Source organism: Choloepus didactylus, chromosome X, assembly GCF_015220235.1.
Source record: "Choloepus didactylus isolate mChoDid1 chromosome X, mChoDid1.pri, whole genome shotgun sequence".
NCBI lineage: Eukaryota > Metazoa > Chordata > Mammalia > Pilosa > Megalonychidae > Choloepus > Choloepus didactylus.
Genome location: NC_051334.1, coordinates 74,447,123 through 74,470,977, shown reverse-complemented (window position 1 = coordinate 74,470,977; position 23,855 = coordinate 74,447,123). Strand labels below are relative to the sequence as shown.

General features: G+C 37.8%; 1 protein-coding gene across 1 annotated transcript in view; it reads left to right on the top strand.

Annotated features, from left to right (window-relative positions):
- Positions 1-23,855, top strand: part of TEX11 (testis expressed 11) — a 508,239-nt gene that overhangs the window by 90,318 nt on the left and 394,066 nt on the right. Inside the window, exon 8 of the mRNA XM_037820830.1 lies at positions 21,159-21,244. Coding sequence (XP_037676758.1) covers positions 21,159-21,244 — 86 coding nt within the window. The remainder of the gene's footprint in view (positions 1-21,158; positions 21,245-23,855) is intronic.

Here is a 23,855-nt window from a genome sequence, read left to right as displayed (position 1 = left end):
GGAAGAAATATTCAGTATCAGGTTTCCCTGAGGGTGTGTCTTAGAAAATTGTTCCACCCTTTGATGCCTCAGGTCACTGGGCTTTTCTGCCCAGCAGGTGATGCCTGTTAGCCTATAATTCTTGACTGGTGTGAGGCGGTATGGCCGTGTTCCCCCAGGCTCTGGGGTCTGGTTCTGAATGGAAAGGGCCCCACCCCTTTCCTCCTAGAGAAGACAGACCCCTCAGGTGGAGGTCATTAGCATTTCAATGGTCTCTCTCTCTCTGCTTGTGCTGTCTCCACCCTTCCCAGAGTCACAGCCCTGGAAACTGAAAATGACTGGGGCTTTCTCCACTGAGCCAAAAAAGAAACGGATAATCCCCTTCAGACCCAGTCCAAGGCGACCCTCTGGCTCTCCCAGGTCAGCCGTCACCCAAAGCCTCTGTCTGTTTTTTGGGGATGCGTACCTGTAGTGAGGAGTTCACACTCGCTACTTAAAACCCCAGCTGGAGCTCAGCTGAGCTGTATTCGCTTGCTGGGAGAGAGCTTCTCTCTGGCACCACGCGGCTCCACAGCTCAGGTTATGGGGGAGGGGGTCTCCCGACCTGGTTCCGCAGGTTTTACTTACAGATTTTATGCTGTGTTCTCGGGCATTCCTCCCAATTCAGGTTGGTGTATGATGAGTGGATGGTCTCGTTTGTCCCCCCGCAGTTATTCTGGATTATTTACTAGTTGTTTCTGGTTTTTTGTAGTTGTTCCAGGGGGACTACTTAGCTTCCACGCCTCTCTATGCCGCCATCTTGCCCGAGTCCTCTAGGTCTTTTATTTCGAGTTGATTTTTGTATAAGGTGTGAGGTAGGGGTCCTCTTTCATTCTTTTGCAAATGGTGAGTCAGTTTTCCCAGCACCATTTGTTGAAGAGATTGTTCTTTTCCTATTGAGTAGTCTTTGCCACCTTGTAAAAATCAGTGGGATAAGGGATAATGGGATTTTTTTTTCTGAAATGAGAATTTTCTCATATTGATTGTGGGTAAATGCTTAACTATGTGATTATACCAAGATCCATTGACTGTACGATTAGGATGTGTTGTATGGTGTGTGAATAAAACTGTTTAATAAATAAATATATAAAAATAAAAAATAATCAGTGGGCCATACATGTGAGGGTTAATTTCTCAGCTGTCAGTTCTGTATGTCTGTCCTTGTGCTAGTAGCATGCTGTTTTGATTATTGTGGCTTTATAAAAAGTTTTGGGATTTGGAAGTGTGAGTACTCCAACTTCATTCTTTTTGAAGATGGTTTTGGCTATTCAGGACCCCTTACCCTTCCATATAAACTTGCTGATTGGCTTTTCCTTTTCTGCAAAGAAATTTGTTGGAATGTTGATTGGGATTGTGTTGAATCTATAAATTACTTTGGGTAGGATTGACATTGTAACAGTGTTTAGTCTTCCATTCCATAAACATGGAATGTCCTTCCATTTAGGGGTTCTTTGCTTTGGTTTAACAATATTTTGTGTTTTTCTACGTGCAAGTCCTTTATATCCTTGCTTAGATTTATTCCTAGATATTGGATTCTTTTAGTTGCTACTGTAAATGGAAGTTTTTTCTTGATTTCATCTTCAGATTATTCATTGCTAGTGTATAGAAACATTACTAACTTTGGGGTATTGATCTTATATTCTGCCACTTTGCTTAATTCATTTATTAGCTCTAGGAACTTTGTTGTGGATTTTTTCAGGATTTTCTTCATGTAGGATCATGTCATCTGCTAATAGGGAAAGTTTTATTTCTTCCTTTCCAATTTGTATGCCTTTTATTTCTTTTTCTTTTCTAATTGCTGTGGCAAGAAATTCCACTACAGTTCTGAATAACAGTAGTGACAGTGAGCATCTTTATCTTGTGCCTGATTTTAGAAGGAAAGCTTTCAGTCTTTCACCATTAAGTATGATGTTAGCAGTGGGTTTTTCATATATCCTCTTTATCATTTGGTGGGAAAGTCCTTCTGTTCCTAATGTTCTAAGTATTTTTATCAAGAAGGGATGCTGTATTTTGTCAGATGCCTTTTCTGCATCAACTGAGATGATCATGTGAGTTTTTTTCTTCATTCTGTTGATGTGTTGTATTACATTAATTGATTTTCCTATGTTGAACCACCCTTGCATACTTGGGATAAAACATACTTTATCATGGTGTATAATTCTTTTAATATGCTGTTGGATTCAGTTTGCTAGTATATTGTTGAGAATTTTTGCATCTGAATTCATAAGAGATAATGGTCTGTAATTTTCTTTTCTTGTGGCTATCTTTATCTGACTTTGGTATGAGGATGCTGTTGGCCTTGTAGAATGAACTAGGGAGTGTTCCCTCCTCTTCAATTTTTTGGAAAATTTTGAGCAAGATTGATATTAATTCTTTTGGGAATGTTTGGTAAAATTACCCTGTGAAGCCGCCTGGTCCTGTGCTTTCCTTTGATGGGAGATTTTGATTACTGATTCCATCTCTTTGTTAACAGTTGGTTTCTTGAGATCTTTTATTTATTCATGAGTCAGTTTAGGTAGCTTTTGTGTTCTAAAAATTTGTCCATTTCATCTAAGTTATCTAATTTATGACATATAATTGTTTATAGTATCCTCTTATAGTCCTTTTTATTTCAGTGGGGTCAGTAGTATTATCCCCTTTTCATTTCTGATTTTAGTTATTTGTATTTTCTCTCTTTTTTGTTCATCAGTCTAGCTAAAGGTTTGTCAATTTTATTGATCTTTTTAAAGAACCAACTTTTGATTTTGTTGATTTCTATTGTGGTTTTTTTTGTTGTTGTTGTTGTTGCTCTCTATTTCATTTATCTTTGCTCTAATCTTATTTATTTATTTATTTGTTTATTATGTTATTTTCTTCTTTCTACTTGCTTGGGGTTTAATTTACCTTCTTTTTCTAGTTCTTCTAGTTTTGAGATCAGGTATCTAATTTGAAGGCTTTCTTCTTTTTTAGTGTAAGCATTTGGAGCTATAAATTTCCCACTCATCATGGCCTTTGCTGCATCCCATAAGTTTTGGTTTGTGTATTTTCGTTTTCACTTGCTTCAAGATATTTCCTAATTTTCCTTATGATTTCCTCTTTAACCAATTGGTTGTTTAAGAGTACATTGTTTAATTTCAACGTATTTCTGAATTTTCCATTTCTCCCTTTGTAGTTTATTTCTAGCTTCATTCTGTTGCAGTTGGAGAGGGTACATTGTATGATTTCAATATTTTTTAATTTGTTGAGACTTGTTTTGTGACCTAACATATGGTCTGTACTAGAGAATTATCCATATTCAATCAAGAAGAATGTATATTCTGTGTTGTTAGGGGAATTATTCTATATATGCCTGTTACAGCTAGATGGTTTAGAGTATTGGTCAAGTCTTGTATTTCTTTCTTGATCATCTGTCTGTATGTCCTATCTATTATTGAAAGTAGTGTATCTAAGTCTCCTAGTATTAATGCAGAACCATCAATTTCTCCCTTGAATTCTGGCAGTATTTGCTTCATGTATTTTGAAGCTCTGCTGTTAGTTGCATATATATTTATAATGTTACACCTTCCTGTTGTATCGACCCCTTTATCAGTCTATAATGACCGTCTCTGTCCCTTGTAACTGTTTTTGACTTAAAGTCTATTGTATCTGATATTACTATAGCTACCCCTGCTCTCTTTTGGTTACTACTTGCATGGTATATATTTCTCCAACCTTTCACTTTCAACCTAGTGTTGTCTTTGAATTTAAGGTTAGTGTCTTACAGACAGCATACAATTGGGTCATGCTTTTTTTTAAATCCATTATGCCAATTTCTTCTGCCTTTTGACAGGAGGGTTTAATCCATTTACATTTAAAGTCACTACTAATGATGCAGAACTCTATTCTGCCATTTTTCTATTTAGCCTTTGAAAGTCTCACACCTTTTTTATACCTCAGTTCTTCTGTTAATGCCTACTTTTATATTTATTTGATTTTTTGAGTTGACCATATTGAGTGCCTTATCATTTTTATCTGGATGTATTTTTTTCATATATTTTCCTTGTTGCTACCATACCATGGGATTAAAATTTAACATCTTAAATATATGACAATCATATCTGGTTTGATACCAACGTGACTTCAATAGCATACACACATATTTTTCTTGTACCCCTCCGTCCCCACACTTTTTTTGTGGTTATTAGCATTTATGTCCTTGTATGTTGTATATCCAAAACCATAGATTTATCATTACTTTTTAGGCAATTGCATTTTAGTGCCTATAGGAAGTAAGAAGTGGATTTATATACAAAAGAATGCACACAGTAATACTGGCATTTATAATTACCCAAATAGTTACCTTTACTGGAGTCCTTATTTCCTTATGCCATGTTGACCCACTGTCTAGTGTCCTTTCCTTTCAGTCTGGTGAATTCCCTTTAGCACTGATTGTAGGGCAGGTCTAGTGGTGATGACTCCCTCAGCTTTTGTTTTTCTGGGAATGCCTTAATCTCTTGCTAATTACTGAAAGAAAGTCTCACCAGATACAATATTCTTGGTTGGTATTTGTTTTCTTTTAGTGCTTTAAGTATTTCAACTCATTGCCTTCTTGCCTGTATGGTTTTTATTTAAATTTTATTTTGAAATAAATTCAAACTTACAGGAACAGTTGCAAAAACAATACAAATCCCATACACAGAACTCCAGCATACTCCGACCCCCTCCGCCGATACCCAATCCACCAACTTTAACATCCTGTCACACCATTTCTTTCTTTCCCTTGCTCCCTCCCTCCCCCCCTCTGTCATCCATCATCTGTTGCTCTGTCTTCTGAACATATGAGAGCAAGCTGCACACATCCTTGAGCAAACAATATAATTCACATATACATTTCCCATGAACAAGAACATTCTTTTATGCAATCCCATTAAGTGCAGCTAAGAAGTTCAAGAAATTCAACATTGATACAAAGCTTACATTCTATATTTCCTTTTTTTTTCCTTATGTCCCAACTGTGTCCCTTTGAGCCTCCACTCCTCCATCCTCAGATCCCATCCAGGATCATCCTTGGCGTTTAATTGTCATTATCTATTTAGACTGTCTTTTTTTTTCACTTGTGTAAACATATATACAGCCTGAATCTTCCCATTCCAACCCCTCCCTAGCATTCCATTAGTGAGATTAATCACATTTAGAATGTTGCAATGCTATCACCTTCCACTATCCATTACTAGAAATTTCCCTTCACCCCAAACAGAAACCCTACACTCATTTCTTAACTCCCCATTGCCCCTTCCCCCACTTCTCGTAACCCATACTCTACTTTTCATCTCTATGGTCATATTCTCTGATACTTTCTTTGTATTTATCATGGGGCTTAAATTTAACATCATAAATCGATAACGATCTTGTTTTTCTTTGATACCAACTTAACTTCAATAGGACACATAAACTGTGTTCCTATACTCCTCCATTCCCCCACCTTTATGTAGTTCTTGTCAAAAATTACATATTTTACATTGAGTCCAGAACCACTGATTTATCATTACAGTTTATGTATTTTAGATCCTGTAGGAAGTAAATAGTGGCGTTACAGATCAAAAATACAGTAATATTGGTATTTATACTTACCATATGATCTTTACTAGAAATCTTTATTTCTTCATGTGGTTTCAGTCAATTGTTTAGTGTCCCTTCCTTTCAGGCTGCTCAATTCCCTTTAGCATTTCTTATAGGACTAATCTACTGGTGATGAAGTCCCTCAGCTTTTGATTATCTGGGAATGTTGTCATCTCCCCCTCATTTTTACCCTCCAGGTGTTTGTGAATTTTCTAAGTCTCTGATGGTTATTGACTTCTATTTGTCTTCCATTGTGGTCAGAGATTGTGCGTTGAATAAATTCAATTTTTTTTTTTTTTTAATTTATTGAGGCTTGTTTTATGTCCCAGCATATGGTCTATTCTGGAGAAAGATCTGTGATCACTAGAGAAGAATGTATGTCCAAGTGATTTGGGATGTAATGTTCTATATATGTCTGTTAAATTTCTCTATATCTCTCTCTCCTTTCTTTGTTTCTCAGTCAGTGGGGCTCCCTTTAGTATCTGAAGTAGGGCAGGTCTTTTATTAGCAAAATCTCTCAGCATTTGTTTGTCTGTGAAAAATTTAAGCTCTCCCTCAAATTTGAAGGAGAGCTTTGCTGGATAAAGTATTCTTGGTTGGAAATTTTTCTCTCTCAGAATTTTAAATATGTCATGCCACTGCCTTCTTGCTTCCATGGTGGCCGCTGAGTAGTCACTACATAGTCTTATGTTGTTTCCCTTGTATGTGGTGAATTGATTTTCTCTTGCTGCTTTCAGAACTTGCTCCATCTCTTCAGTATTTGACAGTCTTATCAGAATATGTCTTGGAGTGGGTTTATTTGGATTTATTCTATTTGGAGTTCACTGGGCATTTCTGCTTTGTGTATTTGTATTGTGTAGAAGGTTTGGGAAGTTTTCCCCAAAAATTTCTTTGAATACTCTAGATCTTTACCCTTCTCTTCCCCTTCTGGGACACCAATGAGTCTTAAATTTGGGCATTTTATTTTATCTGTTGTATCCCTGAGATCCATTTTGGTTTTTTCGATTTTTTTCCCCATTCTTTCTTTTGTTCTTTCATTTTCCATTCTGTGGTCCTCAAGGAAGCTGGGTCGTTGTTCAGCTTCCTCTAATCTTGTATTATGAGTATCCAGAGTCTTTTTAATTTGGCCAACAGTTTCTCTAATTTCCATAAGATCTTCTATTTTTATTTACTCTTGCAATTTCTTCTTTATGCTCTTCTAGGGTCTTCTTTATGCCCTTTATATCCTGTGCCATGCTCTCATTGTTTGACTTTAGTTCTTTGATTAATTGCATCAAGTACTGTGTTTCTTCTGATCTTCTGATTTGGGTGTTTGCGTTCTCCATGTCATCTGGTTTTATCATATGCTTTAAGATTTTCTGTTGTTTTTGGCCTCTTGGCATTTGCTTTACTTGATAGGGTTCTTTCTGGATATAAAAAATACCGATCTCTAATTTGTCAGATCTACAGCTTGGTGGCATACACTTTCTCTAACTAACCAGCAGATGGCGCCCGCGAGTCACCTATTCCCTCAAGTCAGTTCTCCCCAACTTTGTCTTTGTGGTGTGTGGGGATCTGATTCTTGTGGGGTTCAATTGGTATACTAAGTTTGGGTCTGTTGTTGGTGCTGTCTGCCCTGATTGTGGGGCATGTGTCTGGGTGCTTAGGGAAGCAGGGCAGCTTTAATAGTCAAACCTCCCAGGTAGTTCCCAGAGATTTAAGGCTATTGCAAGAGTCTAAGCCTTCATTTCAGTCTTGCCACAGATTGTCTCTGCTGCAGACCCACAAGTCCTTGGTATTGGCATAGGGTCCCTGGGATTTCTGAGTGGGCCCCCCTTCATAGCTGTGCTCTTCCAGGACCTCTGCTGAGGGAAGGCTGCGCCACATCACAAGTATGCAGCGGCCCTCCAGGGATACCCTGGGCCGCCAGGCTGTGCAGGGGCATTCCAGCCTGCTTTAAAGATGGTTGAATGGGGCATGTTAATTTCCCCCTTTTTGCATAGCTCTGCCTTCCTAGCTCCGGGACAGTTAGCTGTGGGTGTACTAAAGGCCACTGTCCACGGCCAATATTGTGGCATGTGCACGGTGCTGTGGGAGACACACCCCGTCATACTGGGTTTCTTGGCGTGGCTCTGGGCTATAGCTCCAGCCCTGGGCAGGAGCATTCCCAGCCTGCTGGAGAGATGGCTGCAAGGGGCGCGATTTGTTTCTCCTTTTGGCTCGCCTCTGCCCCCCTGGCCCTGAGGCAATCAGCAGCAAGCTATCCTCCACGCCAGACACCGAGAGGTTGGCACAGCCCCCTCCTGCAGTGCTTCACTGCACGGTTCTCACTGTCGTAACTGCAGCCGCTCCTGGGTTTTTGGTATTTTTTTCTTTTAAAAAGAACTAGTCCCAGGAGGCAGGGCAAGATGGCAGACTGGTGAGCTGTATGTTTTAGTTACTCCTCCAGGAAAGTAGGTAGAAAGCCAGGAACTGCATGAACTGGACACCACAGAGCAATCTGACTTTGGGCATACTTCATACAAAAGTCATGAAAATGTGGAACTGCTGAGATCAGCGAAATTTGTAAGTTTTTGTGGCCAGGGGACCCGCGCCCCTCCCTGCCAGGCTCAGTCCCGTGGGAGGAGGGGCTGTCAGCTCCGGGAAGGAGAAGGGAGAACTGCAGTGGCAGCCCTTATCGGAAACTCATTCTACTGATCCAAACTCCAACCATAGATAGACTGAGACCAGACACCAGAGAATCTGAGAGCAGCCAGCCCAGCAGAGAGGAGACAGGCATAGAAAAAAACAGCACGAAAAACTCCAAAATAAAAGCGGAGGATTTTTGGAGTTCTGGTGAACATAGAAAGGGGAAGGGCAGAGCTCAGGCCCTGAGGCGCATATGCAAATCCCGAAGAAAAGCTGATCTCTCTGCCCTGTGGACCTTTCCTTAATGGCCCTGGTTGCTTTGTCTCTTAGCATTTCAATAACCCATTAGATCTCTGAGGAGGGCCCTTTTTTTTTTTTTTAAATCCCTTTTTTCTTTTTCTAAAACAATTACTCTAAGAAGCCCAATACAGAAAGCTTCAAAGACTTGCAATTTGGGCAGGTCAAGACAAGAGCAGAAATTAGAGAGCTCTGAGACAAAAGGCAATAATCCAGTGGCTGAGAAAATTCACTAAACACCACAACTTCCCAAGAAAAGGGTGGTGTCTGCTCAGAGCCATCATCCTGGTGGACAGGAAACACTCCTGCCCATCGCCAGCCCCATAGCCCAGAGCTGCCCCAGACAACCCAGTGTGACGGAAGTGCTTCAAATAACAGGCACACTCCACAAAACTGGGCGTGGACATTAGCATTCCCTGCAACCTTACCTGATTGTCCCAGCGCTGGAAAGGTGGAGCAGTGTGAATTAACAAAGCCCCATTCAGCCATCATTTCAGCAGACTGGGAGCCTCCCTACACAGCCCAGCAGCCCAGAACCACCCTGGGGGGACGGCACTCACCTGTGACATAGCACAGTCATCCCTCAACAGAGGACCAGGGGGTGCACGGCCAGGAAGAGGGACCCACTTGCAAGTCTCAGGAGCCATACACCAATACCAAGGACTTTTGGGTCAGTGGCAGAGACAAACTGTGGCAGGACTGAACTGAAGGATTAGACTATTGCAGCAGCTTTAAAACTCCAGGATCACCAGGGAGATTTGATTGTTAGAGCCACCCCCCCCTCCCTGACTGCCCAGAAACACGCCCCATATACAGGGCGGGCAACAACAACTACACACGCAAGCTTGGTACACCAATTGGACCCCACAAGACTCACTCCCCCACTCACCACAAAGGCACAGCAGGGAAGAACTGGCTTGTGGAGAACAGGTGGCTCGTGGATGCCACCTGCTGGTTAGTTAGAGAAAGTGTACTCCACGAAGCTGTAGATCTGATAAATTAGAGATAAGGACTTCAATTGTTCTACACATCCTAAAAGAACCCTATCAAGTTCAGCAAATGCCAAGAGGCCAAAAACAACAGAAAATTATAAAGCATATGAAAAAACTAGACGATATGGATAACCCAAGCCCAAGCACCTGAATCAAAAGATCAGAAGAGACACAGCACCTAGAGCAGCTGCTCAAAGAACTAAAGATGAACAATGAGACCATAGTTCAGAATACAAAGGATATCAAGAAGACCGTAGAAGAGCATAAAGAAGACATTGCAAGACTAAATAAATAAATAGACGATCTTATGGAAATTAAAGAAACTGTTGACCAAATTAAAAAGATTCTGGACACTCATAGTACAAGACTAGAGGAAGTTGAACAACGAATCAGTGACCTGGAAGATGACAGAATGGAAAATGAAAGCATAAAAGATAGAATGGGGAAATAACTTGAAAAAATTGAAACGGACCTCAGGGATATGATAGATAATATGAAACGTCCAAATATAAGACTCATTGGTGTTCCAGAAGGGGAAGAAAAAGGTAAAGGTCTAGGAAGAGTATTCAAAGAAATTGTTGGGGAAAACTTCCCAAATCTTCTAAACAACATAAATACACAAATCATAAATACTCAGCGAACTCTAAATAGAATAAATCCTAATAAACCCACTGCGAGACATATTCTGATCACACTGTCAAACACGGAAGAGAAGGAGCAAGTTCTGAAAGCAGCAAGAGAAAAGCAATTCACCACATACAAAGGAAACAGCATAAGACTAAGTAGTGACTACTCAGCAGCCACCATGTAGGCAAGAAGGCAGTGGCATGATATATTTAAAATTCTGAGTGAGAAAAATTTCCAACCAAGAATACTTTATCCAGCAAAGCTCTCCTTCAAATTTGAGGGAGAGCTTAAATTTTTCACAGACAATCAAATGCTGAGAGAATTTGCTAACTAGAGACCTACCCTACTGGAGATACTAAAGGGAGCCCTACAGACAGAGAAACAAAGAAAGGACAGGGAGATTTGGAGAAAGGTTCAGTACTAAAGAGATTCGGTATGAGTACAATAAAGGATATTAATAGAGAGTGGGGAAAAATATATATGACAAACACAAACCAAAGGATAAGATGGCTGATTCAAGAAATGCCTTCACGGTTATAACGTTGAATGTAAATGGATTAAACTCCCCAATTAAAAGATACAGATTCAGAGAATGGATCAAAAAAAATGAACCATCAATATGTTGCATACAAGAGACTCAGCTTAGACACAGGGACACAAAGAAACTGAAAGTGACAGGATGGAAAAAAATATTTCATGCAAGCTACAGCCAAAAGACAGCAGGTGTAGCAATATTAATCTCAGATAAAATAGACTTTAAGTGCAGGGATGTTTTGAGAGACAAAGAGGGCCACTACGTACTAATAAAAGGGGCAATTCAAGAAGAAGAAATAACAATCGTAAATGTCTATGCACCCAATCAAGGTGCCACAAAATACATGAGAGAAACACTGGCAAAACTAAAGGAAGCAATTGATGTTTCCACAATAATTGTGGGAGACTTCAACACATCACTCTCTCCTATAGATAGATCAACCAGACAGAGGATCAACAAGGAAATTTGAAACCTAAACAATCTGATAAATGAATTGGATTTAACAGACATATACAGAACATTACATTCCAAATCACCAGGATACACATACTTTTCTAGTGCTCACGGAACTTTCTCCAGAATAGATCATATGCTGGGACATAAAACAAGCCTCAATAAATTTAAAAAGATTGAAATTATTCAAAGCACATTCTCTGACCACAATGGAATGCAATTAGAAGTCAATAACCATCAGAGACTTAGAAAATTCACAAATACCTGGAGGTTAAACAACACACTCCTGAACAATCAGTGGGTTAAAGAAGAAATAGCAAGAGAAATTGCTAAATATGTAGAGACAAATGAAAATGAGAACACAACATACCAAAACCTATGGGATGCAGCAAAAGCAGTGCTGAGGGGGAAATTTATAGCACTAAATGCATATATTAAAAAGGAAGAAAGAGCCAAAATCAAAGAACTAATGGATCAACTGAAGAAGCTAGAAAATGAACAGCAAACCAATCCTAAACCAAGTAGAAGAAAAGAAATAACAAGGATTAAAGCAGAAATAAATGACATAGAGAACAAAAAAACAATAGAGAGGATAACTATCACCAAAAGTTGGTTCTTTGAGAAGATCAACAAGATTGACAAGCCCCTAGCTGGACTGACAAAATCAAAAAGAGAGAAGACCCATATAAACAAAATAATGAATGAAAAAGGTGACATAGCTGCAGATCCTGAAGAAATTTAAAAAACTATAAGACGATACTATGAACAACTGTATGGCAACAAACTGGATAATGTAGAGGAAAAGGACAATTTCCTGGAAACATATGAACAACCTAGACTGACCAGAGAAGAAATAGAAGACCTCAACCAACCCATCACAAGCAAAGAGATCCAATCAGTCATCAAAAATCTTCCCACAAATAAATGCCCAGGGCCAGATGGCTTCACAGGGGAATGCTACCAAACTTTCGAGAAAGAACTGACACCAATCTTACTCAAACTCTTTCAAAACATTGAAGAAAATGGAACACTACCTAACTCATTTTATGAAGCTAACATCAATCTAATACCAAAACCAGGCAAAGATGCTACAAAAAAGGAAAACTACCGGCCAATCTCCCTAATGAATATAGATGCAAAAATCCTCAACAAAATACTTGCAAATCGAATCCAAAGACACATTAAAAAAATCATACACCATGACCAAGTGGGGTTCATTCCAGGCATGCAAGGATGGTTCAACATAAGAAAATCAATCAATGTATTACAACACATTAAAAATTCGAAAGGGAAAAATCAAATGATCATCTCAATAGATGCTGAAAAAGCGTTTGACAAAATCCAACATCCGTTTTTGATAAAAACACTTCAAAAGGTAGGAATTGAAGGAATCTTCCTCAACATGATAAAGAGCATATATGAAAAACCCACAGCCAGCATAGTACTTAATGGTGAGAGACTGAAAGCCTTCCCTCTAAGATCAGGAACAAGACAAGGATGCCCGCTGTCACCGCTGTTATTCAACATTGTGCTGGAAGTGCTAGCCAGGGCAATCCGGCAAGACAAAGAAATAAAAGGCATCCAAATTGGAAAAGAAGAAGTAAAACTGTCATTGTTTGCAGATGATATGATCTTATATCTGGAAAACCCTGAGAAATCGACGATACACCTACTATAGCTAATAAACAAATTTAGCAAAGTAGCAGGATACAAGATTAATGCACATAAGTCAGTAATGTTTCTATATGCTAGAAATGAGCAAACTGAAGAGACACTCAAGAGAAAGATACCATTTTCAATAGCAACTAAAAAAATCAAGTACCTAGGAATAAACTTAACCAAAGATGTAAAAGACCTATACAAAGAAAACTACATAACTCTACTAAAAGAAATAGAAGGGGACCTTAAAAGATGGAAAAATATTCCATGTTCATGGATAGGAAGGCTAAATGTCATTAAGATGTCAATTCTACCCAAACTCATCTACAGATTCAATGCAATCCCAATGAAAATTCCAACAACCTACTTTGCAGACTTGGAAAAGCTAGTTATCAAATTTATTTGGAAAGGGAAGATGCCTCGAATTGCTAAAGACACTCTAAAAAAGAAAAACGAAGTGGGAGGACTTACACTCCCTGACTTTGAAGCTTATTATAAAGCCACAGTTGTCAAAACAGCATGGTACTGGCACAAAGATAGACATATAGATCAATGCAATCGAGTTGAGAATTCAGAGATAGACCCTCAGATCTATGGGCGAGTGATCTTTGATAAGGCCCCCAAAGTCACTGAACTGAGTCATAATGGTCTATTCAACAAATGGGGCTGGGAGAGTTGGATATCCATATCCAAAAGAATGAAAGAGGACCCATACCTCACACCCTACACAAAAATTAACTCAAAATTGGTGAAAGATCTCAATATAAAAGAAAGTACCATAAAACTCCTAGAAGATAATGTAGGAAAACATCTTCAAGACCTTGTATTAGGCGGCCACTTCCTAGACTTTACACCCAAAGCACAAGCAACAAAAGAGAAAATAGATAAATGGGAACTCCTCAAGCTTAGAAGTTTCTGCACCTCAAAGGAATTTCTCAAAAAGGTAAAGAGGCAGCCAACTCAATGGGAAAAATTTTTTGGAAAGCATGTATCTGACAAAAGACTGATATCTTGCATATATAAAGAAATCCTACAACTCAATGACAGTAGTACAGGCAGCCCAATTATAAAATGGGCAAAGGATATGAAAAGACAGTTCTCTGAAGAGTAAATACAGATGGCCAAGAAACACATGAAAAAATGTTCAGCTTCACTAGCTATTAGAGAGATGCAAATTAAGACCACAATGAGATACCATCTAACACCTTTTAGAGTGGCTGCCATTAAACAAACAGGAAACTACACATGCTGGAGGGGATGTGGAGAAATTGGAACTCTTATTCATTGTTGGTGGGACTGTATAATGGTTCAGCCACTCTGGAAGTCAGTCTGGCAGTTCCTTAGAAAACTAGAAATAGAGTTACAATTCGATCCAGCGATTGCACTTCTCGGTATATACCCGGAAGATCGGAAAGCAGTGACCCGAACAGATATCTGCACGCCAATGTTCATAGCAGCATTATTCACAATTGCCAAGAGATGGAAACAACCCAAATGTCCTTCAACAGATGAGTGGATAAATTGAATGTGGTATATACACATGATGGAATACTACACGGCAGTAAGAAGGAACGACCTCGTGAAACATATGACAACATGGATGAACCTTGAAGACATAATGCTGAGCGAAATAAGCCAGGCACAGAAAGAGAAATATTATATGCTACCACTAATGTGAACTTTGAAAAATGTAAAACGAATGGTTTATAATGTCGAATGTAGGGGAACTAGCAATAGAGAACAATTGAGGAAGGGGGAACAGTAATCCAAGAAGAACAGATATGCTATTTAACGTTCTGGGGATGCCCAGGAATGACTATGGTCTGTTAATTTCTGATGGATATAGTAGGAGCAAGTTCACAGAAATGTTGCTATATTATGTAACTTTCTTGGGGTAAAGTAGGAACAGGTTGGAAGTAAAGCAGTTATCTTAGGTTAGTTGTCTTTTTCATACTCCCTTGTTACGGTCTCTTTGAAATGTTCTTTTATTGTATGGTTTTTTTTTTTTTTTTTTTTTAAATTTTTTTTCCATACGGTTGATTTAGAAAGGAAAAAAAGGTTAAAAAAAAAAGGAAAAAAAGATGTAGTGCCCCCTTGAGGAGCCTGTGGAGAATGCAGGGGTATTGGCCTACCCCACCTCCATGGTTGCTAACATGACCACAGACATAGGGAACTGGTGGTTTGATGGGTTGAGACCTCTACCGTAGGTTTTATCCTTGGGAAGATGGTTGCTGCAAAGGAGAGGCTAGGCCTCCCTATAATTGTGCCTAAGAGCCTCCTCCCAAATGCCTCTTTGTTGCTCAGATGTGGCCCTCTCTCTCTAGCTAAGCCAACTTGAAAGGTGTAATCACTGCCCTCCCCCCTACGTGGGATCAGACACCCAGGGGAGTGAATCTCCCTGGCAACGTGGAATATGACTCCTGGGGAGGAATGTGGAGCTGGCATCGTGGGACGGAGAACATCTTCTTGACCAAAAGGGGGATGTGAAAGGAAATGAAATAAGCTTCAGTAGCAGAGAGATTCCAAAAGGAGCCGAGAGGTCACTCTGGTGGGCACTCTTACGCACACTTTAGACAACCCTCTTTAGGTTCTAAAGAATTGGGGTAGCTGGTGGATACCTGAAACTATCAAACTATAACCCAGAACCCATGAATCTCGAAGACAGTTGTATAAAAATGTAGCTTATGAGGGGTGACAATGGGATTGGGAAAACCATAAGGACCACACTCCACTTTGTCTAGTTTATGGATGGATGAGTAGAAAAGTAGGGGAAGGAAACAAACAAACAAACATACAAAGGTACCCAGTGTTCTTTTTTACTTCAATTGCTCTTTTTCACTTTAATTATTATTCTTATTATTTTTGTGTGTGTGCTAATGAAGGTGTCAGGGATTGATTTAGGTGATGAATGTACAACTATGTAATGGTACTGTGAACAATTAAATGTACGATTTGTTTTGTATGACTGCGTGGTATGTGAATATATCTCAATAAAATGAAGATTTAAAAAAAAAAAAAAATAGGGGAAGGAAACAAACAGACAAAGGTACCCAGTGTTCTTTTTTACTTCAATTGGTCTTTTTCACTTTAATTATTATTCTTGTTATTTTTGTGTGTGTGCTAATGAAGGTGTCAGGGATTGATTTAGGTGATGAATATACAACTATGTAATGGTACTGTGAACAATCGAATGTATGATTTGTTTTGTATGACTGCGTGGTATTTGAATATATCTCAATAAAATGAAGATAAAAAAAAAAAAAAAAAAGAACTAGTCCATCTCCAAATGCCAACCCACAGTTTCCTCATACCGCAGTGCAGCCGCCGGACTTTCAGCCGGCTCACTCACTCGTTTCAGAATGCAGACTCCCGGTTTCACCAAATGCATGGTCCCTGTGGATTTAGCAGACCTTGTCTGGCTGGTGCATCGCTGGAACTGGTGTTCTGGGTCACTTTCTGGCGTTTATCTAGTATTTTTCACAGAGTTGTTTTTTGCCACCATCTTAGGTTCTCTCTACTTTTCACTTGTATGGTTTTTGATGAGAAAGTGGAACTCAGTCTAATTGGGACTCCTTTGTACATAACACATTGCTTTTCTCTTGCAACTTTCAAAATTCTTCCCTTGTCTTTTGCATTTGACAGTGTGATCAATATATGAGAGCATGTTTTTTCTTCATGTTTATCTTGTTTGGTTTTCTCTGGGCTTCTTTTATTTGCATATTCACACCTTTTGCTAAGTTTGAGAAGTTCTCTGTCATTATTTATTTGAATATTCCTTCTGCCCCTTTCTGTTTTTCTTCTTCTTCTGGGATTCTCATAATATCTATATTGGTACACTTGATCATGTCCCAGAGGTCTCTGGCTATTTTCACTTTTTATGTTTCTTTTTTCTTTCTGCTCCTCAGCTTGACTCAGTTCAATTTTCCTGTGTTTGAGTTCACAGATTCTTTCTTCTGCCAGCTCCAATCTGCTTTTGATACTCTCCCAGAAATCTTTCATTTCAGTTATTGTGGTCTCTTCAACTCAATTAGTTCTGGTTCATTCCTTTATAACATTTCTATCTCTTTACTAAGATTCTTACATTGCTCATTCACAGCTTTCATGATATCCTTTAGTTCTTTGTCTGCATTTTCCTTCATCTCCTTGAGCATTTGTAAGATCATTTTTTAAAAACTCTTTGTTTGGTATGTCCATTTTCTTGTCTTCATTGGTGTATCCTGGATTTTCATCCTCTACCTTTGGGTGGGCCATCATTTCCTGTTTTCTTTGTGTGTCTTGTACTCTTTTGTTTCATAATTTACATTTTAATATTTTAAAATGTTATCTCTGGGATTTATTGCCTGAGATGTCTGTTTCTTGATTTTGCAACCAGCTGGTAATAAGACAGAGATTTTCTTGAGTGTTAGCTCTTCTAATCAGGAAAGTGTGCACAAAGTGAATGCAAAGAGCAAGGTCACCAGTCTCTTCTGGGTCTGTGTCTTGTCCTGGGCTTGTGCTTGCTATTTATTTTGGAATTCCTCTGTTTATAGGAACTTGAATGTCCCCTCTAATTCCCAGGAGACAAACCTCCCTCTCCTGGGTGTTTAAAGGAGGTAAGCCTTTGCCTCTGGCTATTCTTCATTTTCTCTAGCTGCTCTCTCCTGGAGGGCAAATTCTCCAAAGGGGGGGGGTGTGCATTCCTGAGAGGAGTTTCCCAAGTCACACTTTCCCTGCTGTCACAAGGCGAGGTACCCATGAATGGGCCACAGACTGCCTCCAAACTGCCCTGGGGGAATCAGGAAAGGTGCCAGGAGCTTCTTCCATTGCTCCGCAAAGCTGCACTTTTTTGGCCTGTCCAGGAAATGCAGCCTGGAGGAAGCATAGCATCTTTAAGTCTCCTCAGCCACCTTTGTCCTGTGATTGGTTGGAATAATGGCTCCCCTGAGGGCTGGGTCTCCAGCAATCTGAAGTCACAGATCAACAGCCTTGATCATTGCTCAGCCGTACCCACCCTTGATCTTGAGTAAGAGGATTTTTGCCTACCCTTGATCTTGAGTAAGAGGATTTTTATGTCCCTTGCTGTCACCAGTGAGCTACCCAGTGGCCTATCAGAAGAGTGGGTGGTGGGCACCTGTAACCACCATGCAGAGAAAACAATGTATTGTACTTTACCTTTATTTACCAGTGTCCTGCTCTTACCTGGATGCTGCACAGTGTTCTGCTGGACTCTGGAGTTTCAAAATAGCTATTTCAGACAATTCTGCATGTTTAATAGTTTTTCTGGTAGGAGGACTGAATCCTGGAACTTCCTACTCCACCATTTTCCCACAGTCCTCTCTCTGCAGATGCTTTTTAAATGCTTATTTAGTAACTAATGACTTCTCTGGATTCTCTTATTAATTCTAATAATTTTTTCTATGGAGTCTCTTGGATTGTTTGAATTTGCATGTTTTTAGTATCTCCTTTTTGCTATGGCTCTATTGCTATCTATTTTAGATTATAAATTACTAGAAGGCAAAGACATTTCTTTAATAATGCTTTGTATAGTAAATGGGCATTGAATTGTATATCAAAGGGTATGAAAGCAGACACTTAGGTGTTATTTGGGGAAATAAATTTTGCTGTATTTTGTGCAGGGTTAGAGCTGGTAGAAGGAAAAACCAAGTGTAGAGAGAGGAAGGCACTGAATCCAGGATGATAATGTAACAAAAGCGTAGTTATACTTTCATCTGTATGGGGCTACTAGTAAAATGCCTTAAAGTCTTGAGTTTGTATGTAATTTGGAAAGTGCTGGAGAGAAATATACTGTTAGGAAATTTACGGTTTTAATTCTAAAGGTCAACAAAATTATTTATTGTGTTGTTTTGATAAGCTAAAGGTTTAGAAATATTAGGCACAAGGTTCCTGAAAATCTAGGGAATGAAATTGTATAATGAGGGGAAATGATTGGATAAATGTTGAACAAGAGCTAATAGTGTTTTTCACCTAAAAAGAATGAATTCATTAAGCCAGCTCTTTTTCTCCCTGAGTCATCCTTCTTCTGTTGCAAAATTAGATTAGAAATCACTGTAAGGTGTTGACATGAAGGCAGGAGGTAGTGTTGGGGACAGAGATAAAAAGTATTTGGAAAATTGGTTATATGGGTTTGTATATTAGAGAAGTAATAGAAATAACCAATGAGATATTGTTGATTATTACTGAGATATCTGAGGGTTAAAGGAAGCTGAGTAAGGGAGGGATTGGAAGGTAAATGTCTTAACGTCATTAAAGGAGAAAAATCTAGACAATTATTAATTCAATTATTGCTACTCTACTGTAATTGGACAAAATATAAAAATACATATTCTACAAATGTTTAAAAGAAAGACAACAAAATCACAAAGAAAAGAAGCTTGGAAAGTTAGGACTGAAAAAATAATAGGAGATTTGCTTTTTATGAATTTTAAAAACTTAACTTATGAAGTAATTTGCAGATAATGAAGTTATCTAGTTAATTAAAGACAAAAGCCTTGTATTGAGCTGAAAAGTTAGTGATAAAACTCATTTTTAGCAGGAATATTTAATTGAATTTACTTATCTTCTATATAGTCTCATTTGGCATTGTAAGATAGATATTAAGTTGAAGCTGTCATTTCTGGGCCAGTAATGTAGCAGCTGGAGGTTCTAGAGATCCCATGGGTCCTGGAGAGCCAATTGTTTCCTTTCTGTAAGACCAATATACAACAGACTTACAGATCTACCTCTTTAATATTATTTTGCCATTGTATCTTTGCTTCCAGAGTGACACATTAGCACTCCATGGAAGACTGGGAACATACTTTTTAACTAGATATTTTTATGAATTTTAATACTTCATATTCCATTAGAAATAAGTTTCATGAGGACAGAATTTTTGTCTGTTTTGTTCACTGATGTATCTCTAATGCCTAGATTAGTGCTAATATATAGTAGGTGCTCAGTGAATGTTTATTAAATGCATAAATGAATGAATGAGTGATTGAAATAGGACTGGTAGTTAAAATTTTTTTTGTCGTTACAGTGAAAAATGCTGCAGGTCTCTTGAAGGATCTTTTAGTTTGGCAGTTTTGTTGTTTTAAATTTGTTACTGTTTTGTATTCTTTCCTCCTCTAGGAAGTAGCATTAAATACACTTGAAGGAATTGAGAGAAGTACCGAGGAAATTAAAGGCTCAGTACATATATAAATGTTCATCAAAAGTTTTATTTTCGATTTTCCTCTGTAAAACAAGTTCAGTGGCAGATCTGTTTGCAGCAAGTGGGCATGAGCTGCATTATGCCAGTGTAGTTACATAATTGGCATGGCCCTGTGTGAACCTATGGGATCTGGGGCACGCAATGAGTTAAACTGCTTCTGCTGAAGAGAGTGTCAAGAATGCATTTAAATACTTCTGGAGTCTTGCCAGATTCACATTACCAAGACCATTCTTTATTTTAGATTCAAATATACAGTAGGTATTATGTGCTCAGTCATGCATATTGAACCTTTACTTTTTGAATGTACTGTAATTCAAAGGGAAACTTTTTTGAAGCAAGACAGGTCTTGACACATTATTTATGAATAACTTTCCTCAGATCTTGGATTCCTAATTGAGGTTCTGCTTCTATGGTCTTATTAAAACTTTTGTAAGGGGCCCCTTTCTATCAGGCTTGGACTCATGGGACTATTCAGACTCTGGACAGATAGTTTCTATAAATACTGAGGGGATAGTTGGATAAATCATTAAATTCAGTTTTCTCTTATGCCATCGCCCAGTATTTCAATAGATGAAAATTTGTCAGACATGATATTGATACAAGGACAGATGCTGATTAATACATAAAGAGCATTTTCTTATGGATCATTCACATACTTTTTCCTACTTTAATCTCAGTGATAATTTATGTAAAGAAAATTTTCATTGTTATTCAAAAGGACCCTTAAACTAATTATTTCTAAATAAGTCTTATGACTAGTAATTTGGGCAAATTTCAGAAATTCAGTATTTTAAAAAGTTGTCTTAATTTTGAAATAAAAACATTTATTTTCCCCCTTCAATGATGATTCTTTTACTTGAACATACTCCCTGCTCTAATGCATCTTACTGGATCTGGCACCTACAGCAATGTTTTAGTTTGTCCTTTTGCTGTGCAAAGATTGGGTTTATTTCCTGTTACAAAGGACCTTTTGAATTCTATTATTAAAATACTGCGTTACTTTTCCATACATAACTAGTGCCTCAACACAATGTTTTTAGCTCCTCTTTATATAATTTGAGAGGTTTTGGTAAGGAAGGGTTGGTTATTTTGATGTGCAGAACACTTTAAGTATGTCTTAAAGATTCTGAACTGCTATAGATACTTTTTTTACTTTAAGGAATCATGAATGTGACATCTGTTTGTTTTTTTAATATTGCAGACAGGATATCTTCATATTCTCTGTTACAACTTTGGAGTGGAAACCCACAAGCAGAATAAATACCAAGAAAGTTCTTTCTGGCTTAGGTAATATAAACAAAAGATGAATGTAAATTCAGAAATACTATCATAGAGGTCAGTTAATATTTACTATGGGATAATTTGGTAGTTTAAACCTGACTTCAAAAGCCAACATGCTGAATTTATTTACTCCTTTAACATGTATTGCTTATTCTTACAACTTGCCAGTTGATAGAAAAATGTATTCTATTCTTACTATGCTATAAAAGCATTCTTCCCCTCCTTCCTACTTTGTATCTCGATCAGGAATATGGACATTTTTGTTACTTAGGTACTTACTGCTGTCTGCCATCCTCAGAGTATGAAAATGAAGTGGGAGTAGGATCAGCTAAAATTATTAGTGTTAAATGAATTTTGGTATTTTGGTATATCAGTCAAGTAAGTATATATTTCACATTAACTGTGTACTCAGTACTGTGCTAAGATTTGTACTGTTATGTAGTGTATGGAAATATAAAGAGAATAGTGTAAAAAAGTAGGAACTATATGCAGGAACCATGTTTTTCACTCCCTACTGAGTACCTAGGGCCTGACACAGTCTGACACGTAGTAGGTGCTCAGTAATTGTTAGTTAAATGAATTTGTGAAAAATGTTTTTTTTTTCTAGAAATGTTACATAAGGTGCTTTGAATATCAGGGGATTATGGAGTAAAATATATCAAATTCACTAGATGTTTACCTTTTCTGAGTACAGGGCTAGTTCTAGTTATTTTAAAATAATCCTATACTTATTTTAACAATAGTCTGTTGCTAAACTATTGTGAAAATTACATTTGCCATTTAAGTAAATGTATACAAATATGGTCTTTGAGATACTAGTACTCAGAGGCATATATATCTCTAAGTTTTTATAAGAATAACTTGTTTATGTAATAGAATTCTTTGAGCCAAAAGATTGATCAAAGTCTGTGTAAAGAACTACACCTGACAGAACAGGCTTATGCAGTTATAAGATGTATACTTGTCTTTATTAAGACTGTTTCACTGACCATTTTATTATAAATCACATTTTTATAAATTAAATTATTTCACATATACCAAAGGAGCTTATTAGTCTAGCACCAAAGAGTTCCCACAGGTTTCTTTTTAATGAGTATCCTTTTCATAAAATGAATGATGAATGAGCTCTATTGCAGGATTTTGCAGTATAGCACTCAAAAAACTTGTGACAATAACCTGTCAAAAGACTGTTACACCAAGAAAGCAGGAATGGGGAGGTCACACACACACACACACACACACACACGCACACACACAGACACTGGTGCCATGGATGGCTCCTTGAAGCTTAAGGCTGTGGTGAGCTTGAAGTTTATGCCAAGAATGTGGGTGAATTAAGAGTCACAAGAATAAATATTTTCAAGGAACTAACTGGTCATAAGAGTAGCCTGAGGCTTGAAATGGCATGACATGTAGATTATTTTCACATATGCCAGTTTGTTGACCACTTCTCTGTTATTAATACTTCATAAAAAATCTTACAGAAGGAAAATACTTTATGATAGTGATGGGGCATGACTGGCATTCATATCATTAGCTAACGGTATCAGATTTTGACTGTATTTATTGACTATACTTTTAGGAATATAATTTGACTCAGTCATATTTTCATTAAAATCTGTGTGAAAACAAATTTTTACAGCATCACTATAAGTATATTGTATTATTGTTGCTAGAATGAGATTGGGGGAGCAGGAATAATTTGGATTCTAGCCCTATTTATTATATATGATTTTAATCTTTCTGCCTGATTATTTTTTTCCACATCATTTGGGGATGTAAAGATAACGAAGTATTTTTGAACACCTCGGGAAAAAATCAACATATTTTAATGTGCTTAAAAAGAGGTGATTTTATTGACATTACCAATATTAATAATAGGAATGTTAGTACAGTGAATAGTTTTTCTAGTATTAGATGAAGTAAGTCTCAGTAAAAATTTATACGTCATCAATTTGAAATTTTTAATATTGTGATACCTACTTTTTAGAATTTTAGGGTTTAAATACAATGATCTATGTATTATAGAGTGTTCAGTAACGTGTCTAGGAAATAGAAAATGCTGAGTAAATGGTAGCTGCTGGTGCTATCTTTATGTGATGTCTTTGTTGTTTACTATAAATGGACACTAATGTGGTTAATGTCCCAGGTAAAACAAAATCAAATGCCCACATCTTCTCCTGTCAATCTTTGGGAGAATTTTTCTTCATGCTTTAATTATCCATGCATTGAGAAAACTGTTGGGAGTGGTTGGTGATACAAGCAGGAATGAACAGCTGCTAATTAAGTACCCTTTTTTATAAATTTCATAGCAGAAGGAGATCATGGAAAGTGAGAGTATTTTCTACATACTTTACTCTTTAGACAACAGTGAATATCTTAGGCTAGAGGTTATATACAATTTGGAAGTACTCATGAGGTCTAAAATAAAAACCTGCTTTTTACACAAGTAATAAGATGCCAAAATTGCTCCAGTACATTAGAATTCTTTTTGAAATAGATACCTAGAACTATGCTAAACATAAAGGGTGGTAGCGAATATTGTTTATAAAGCTCATTTCTTTCCTTGGTCCTTGTTAACAAATCTCAATTCAGGACTTTTCTCAGTTGTCTCTTC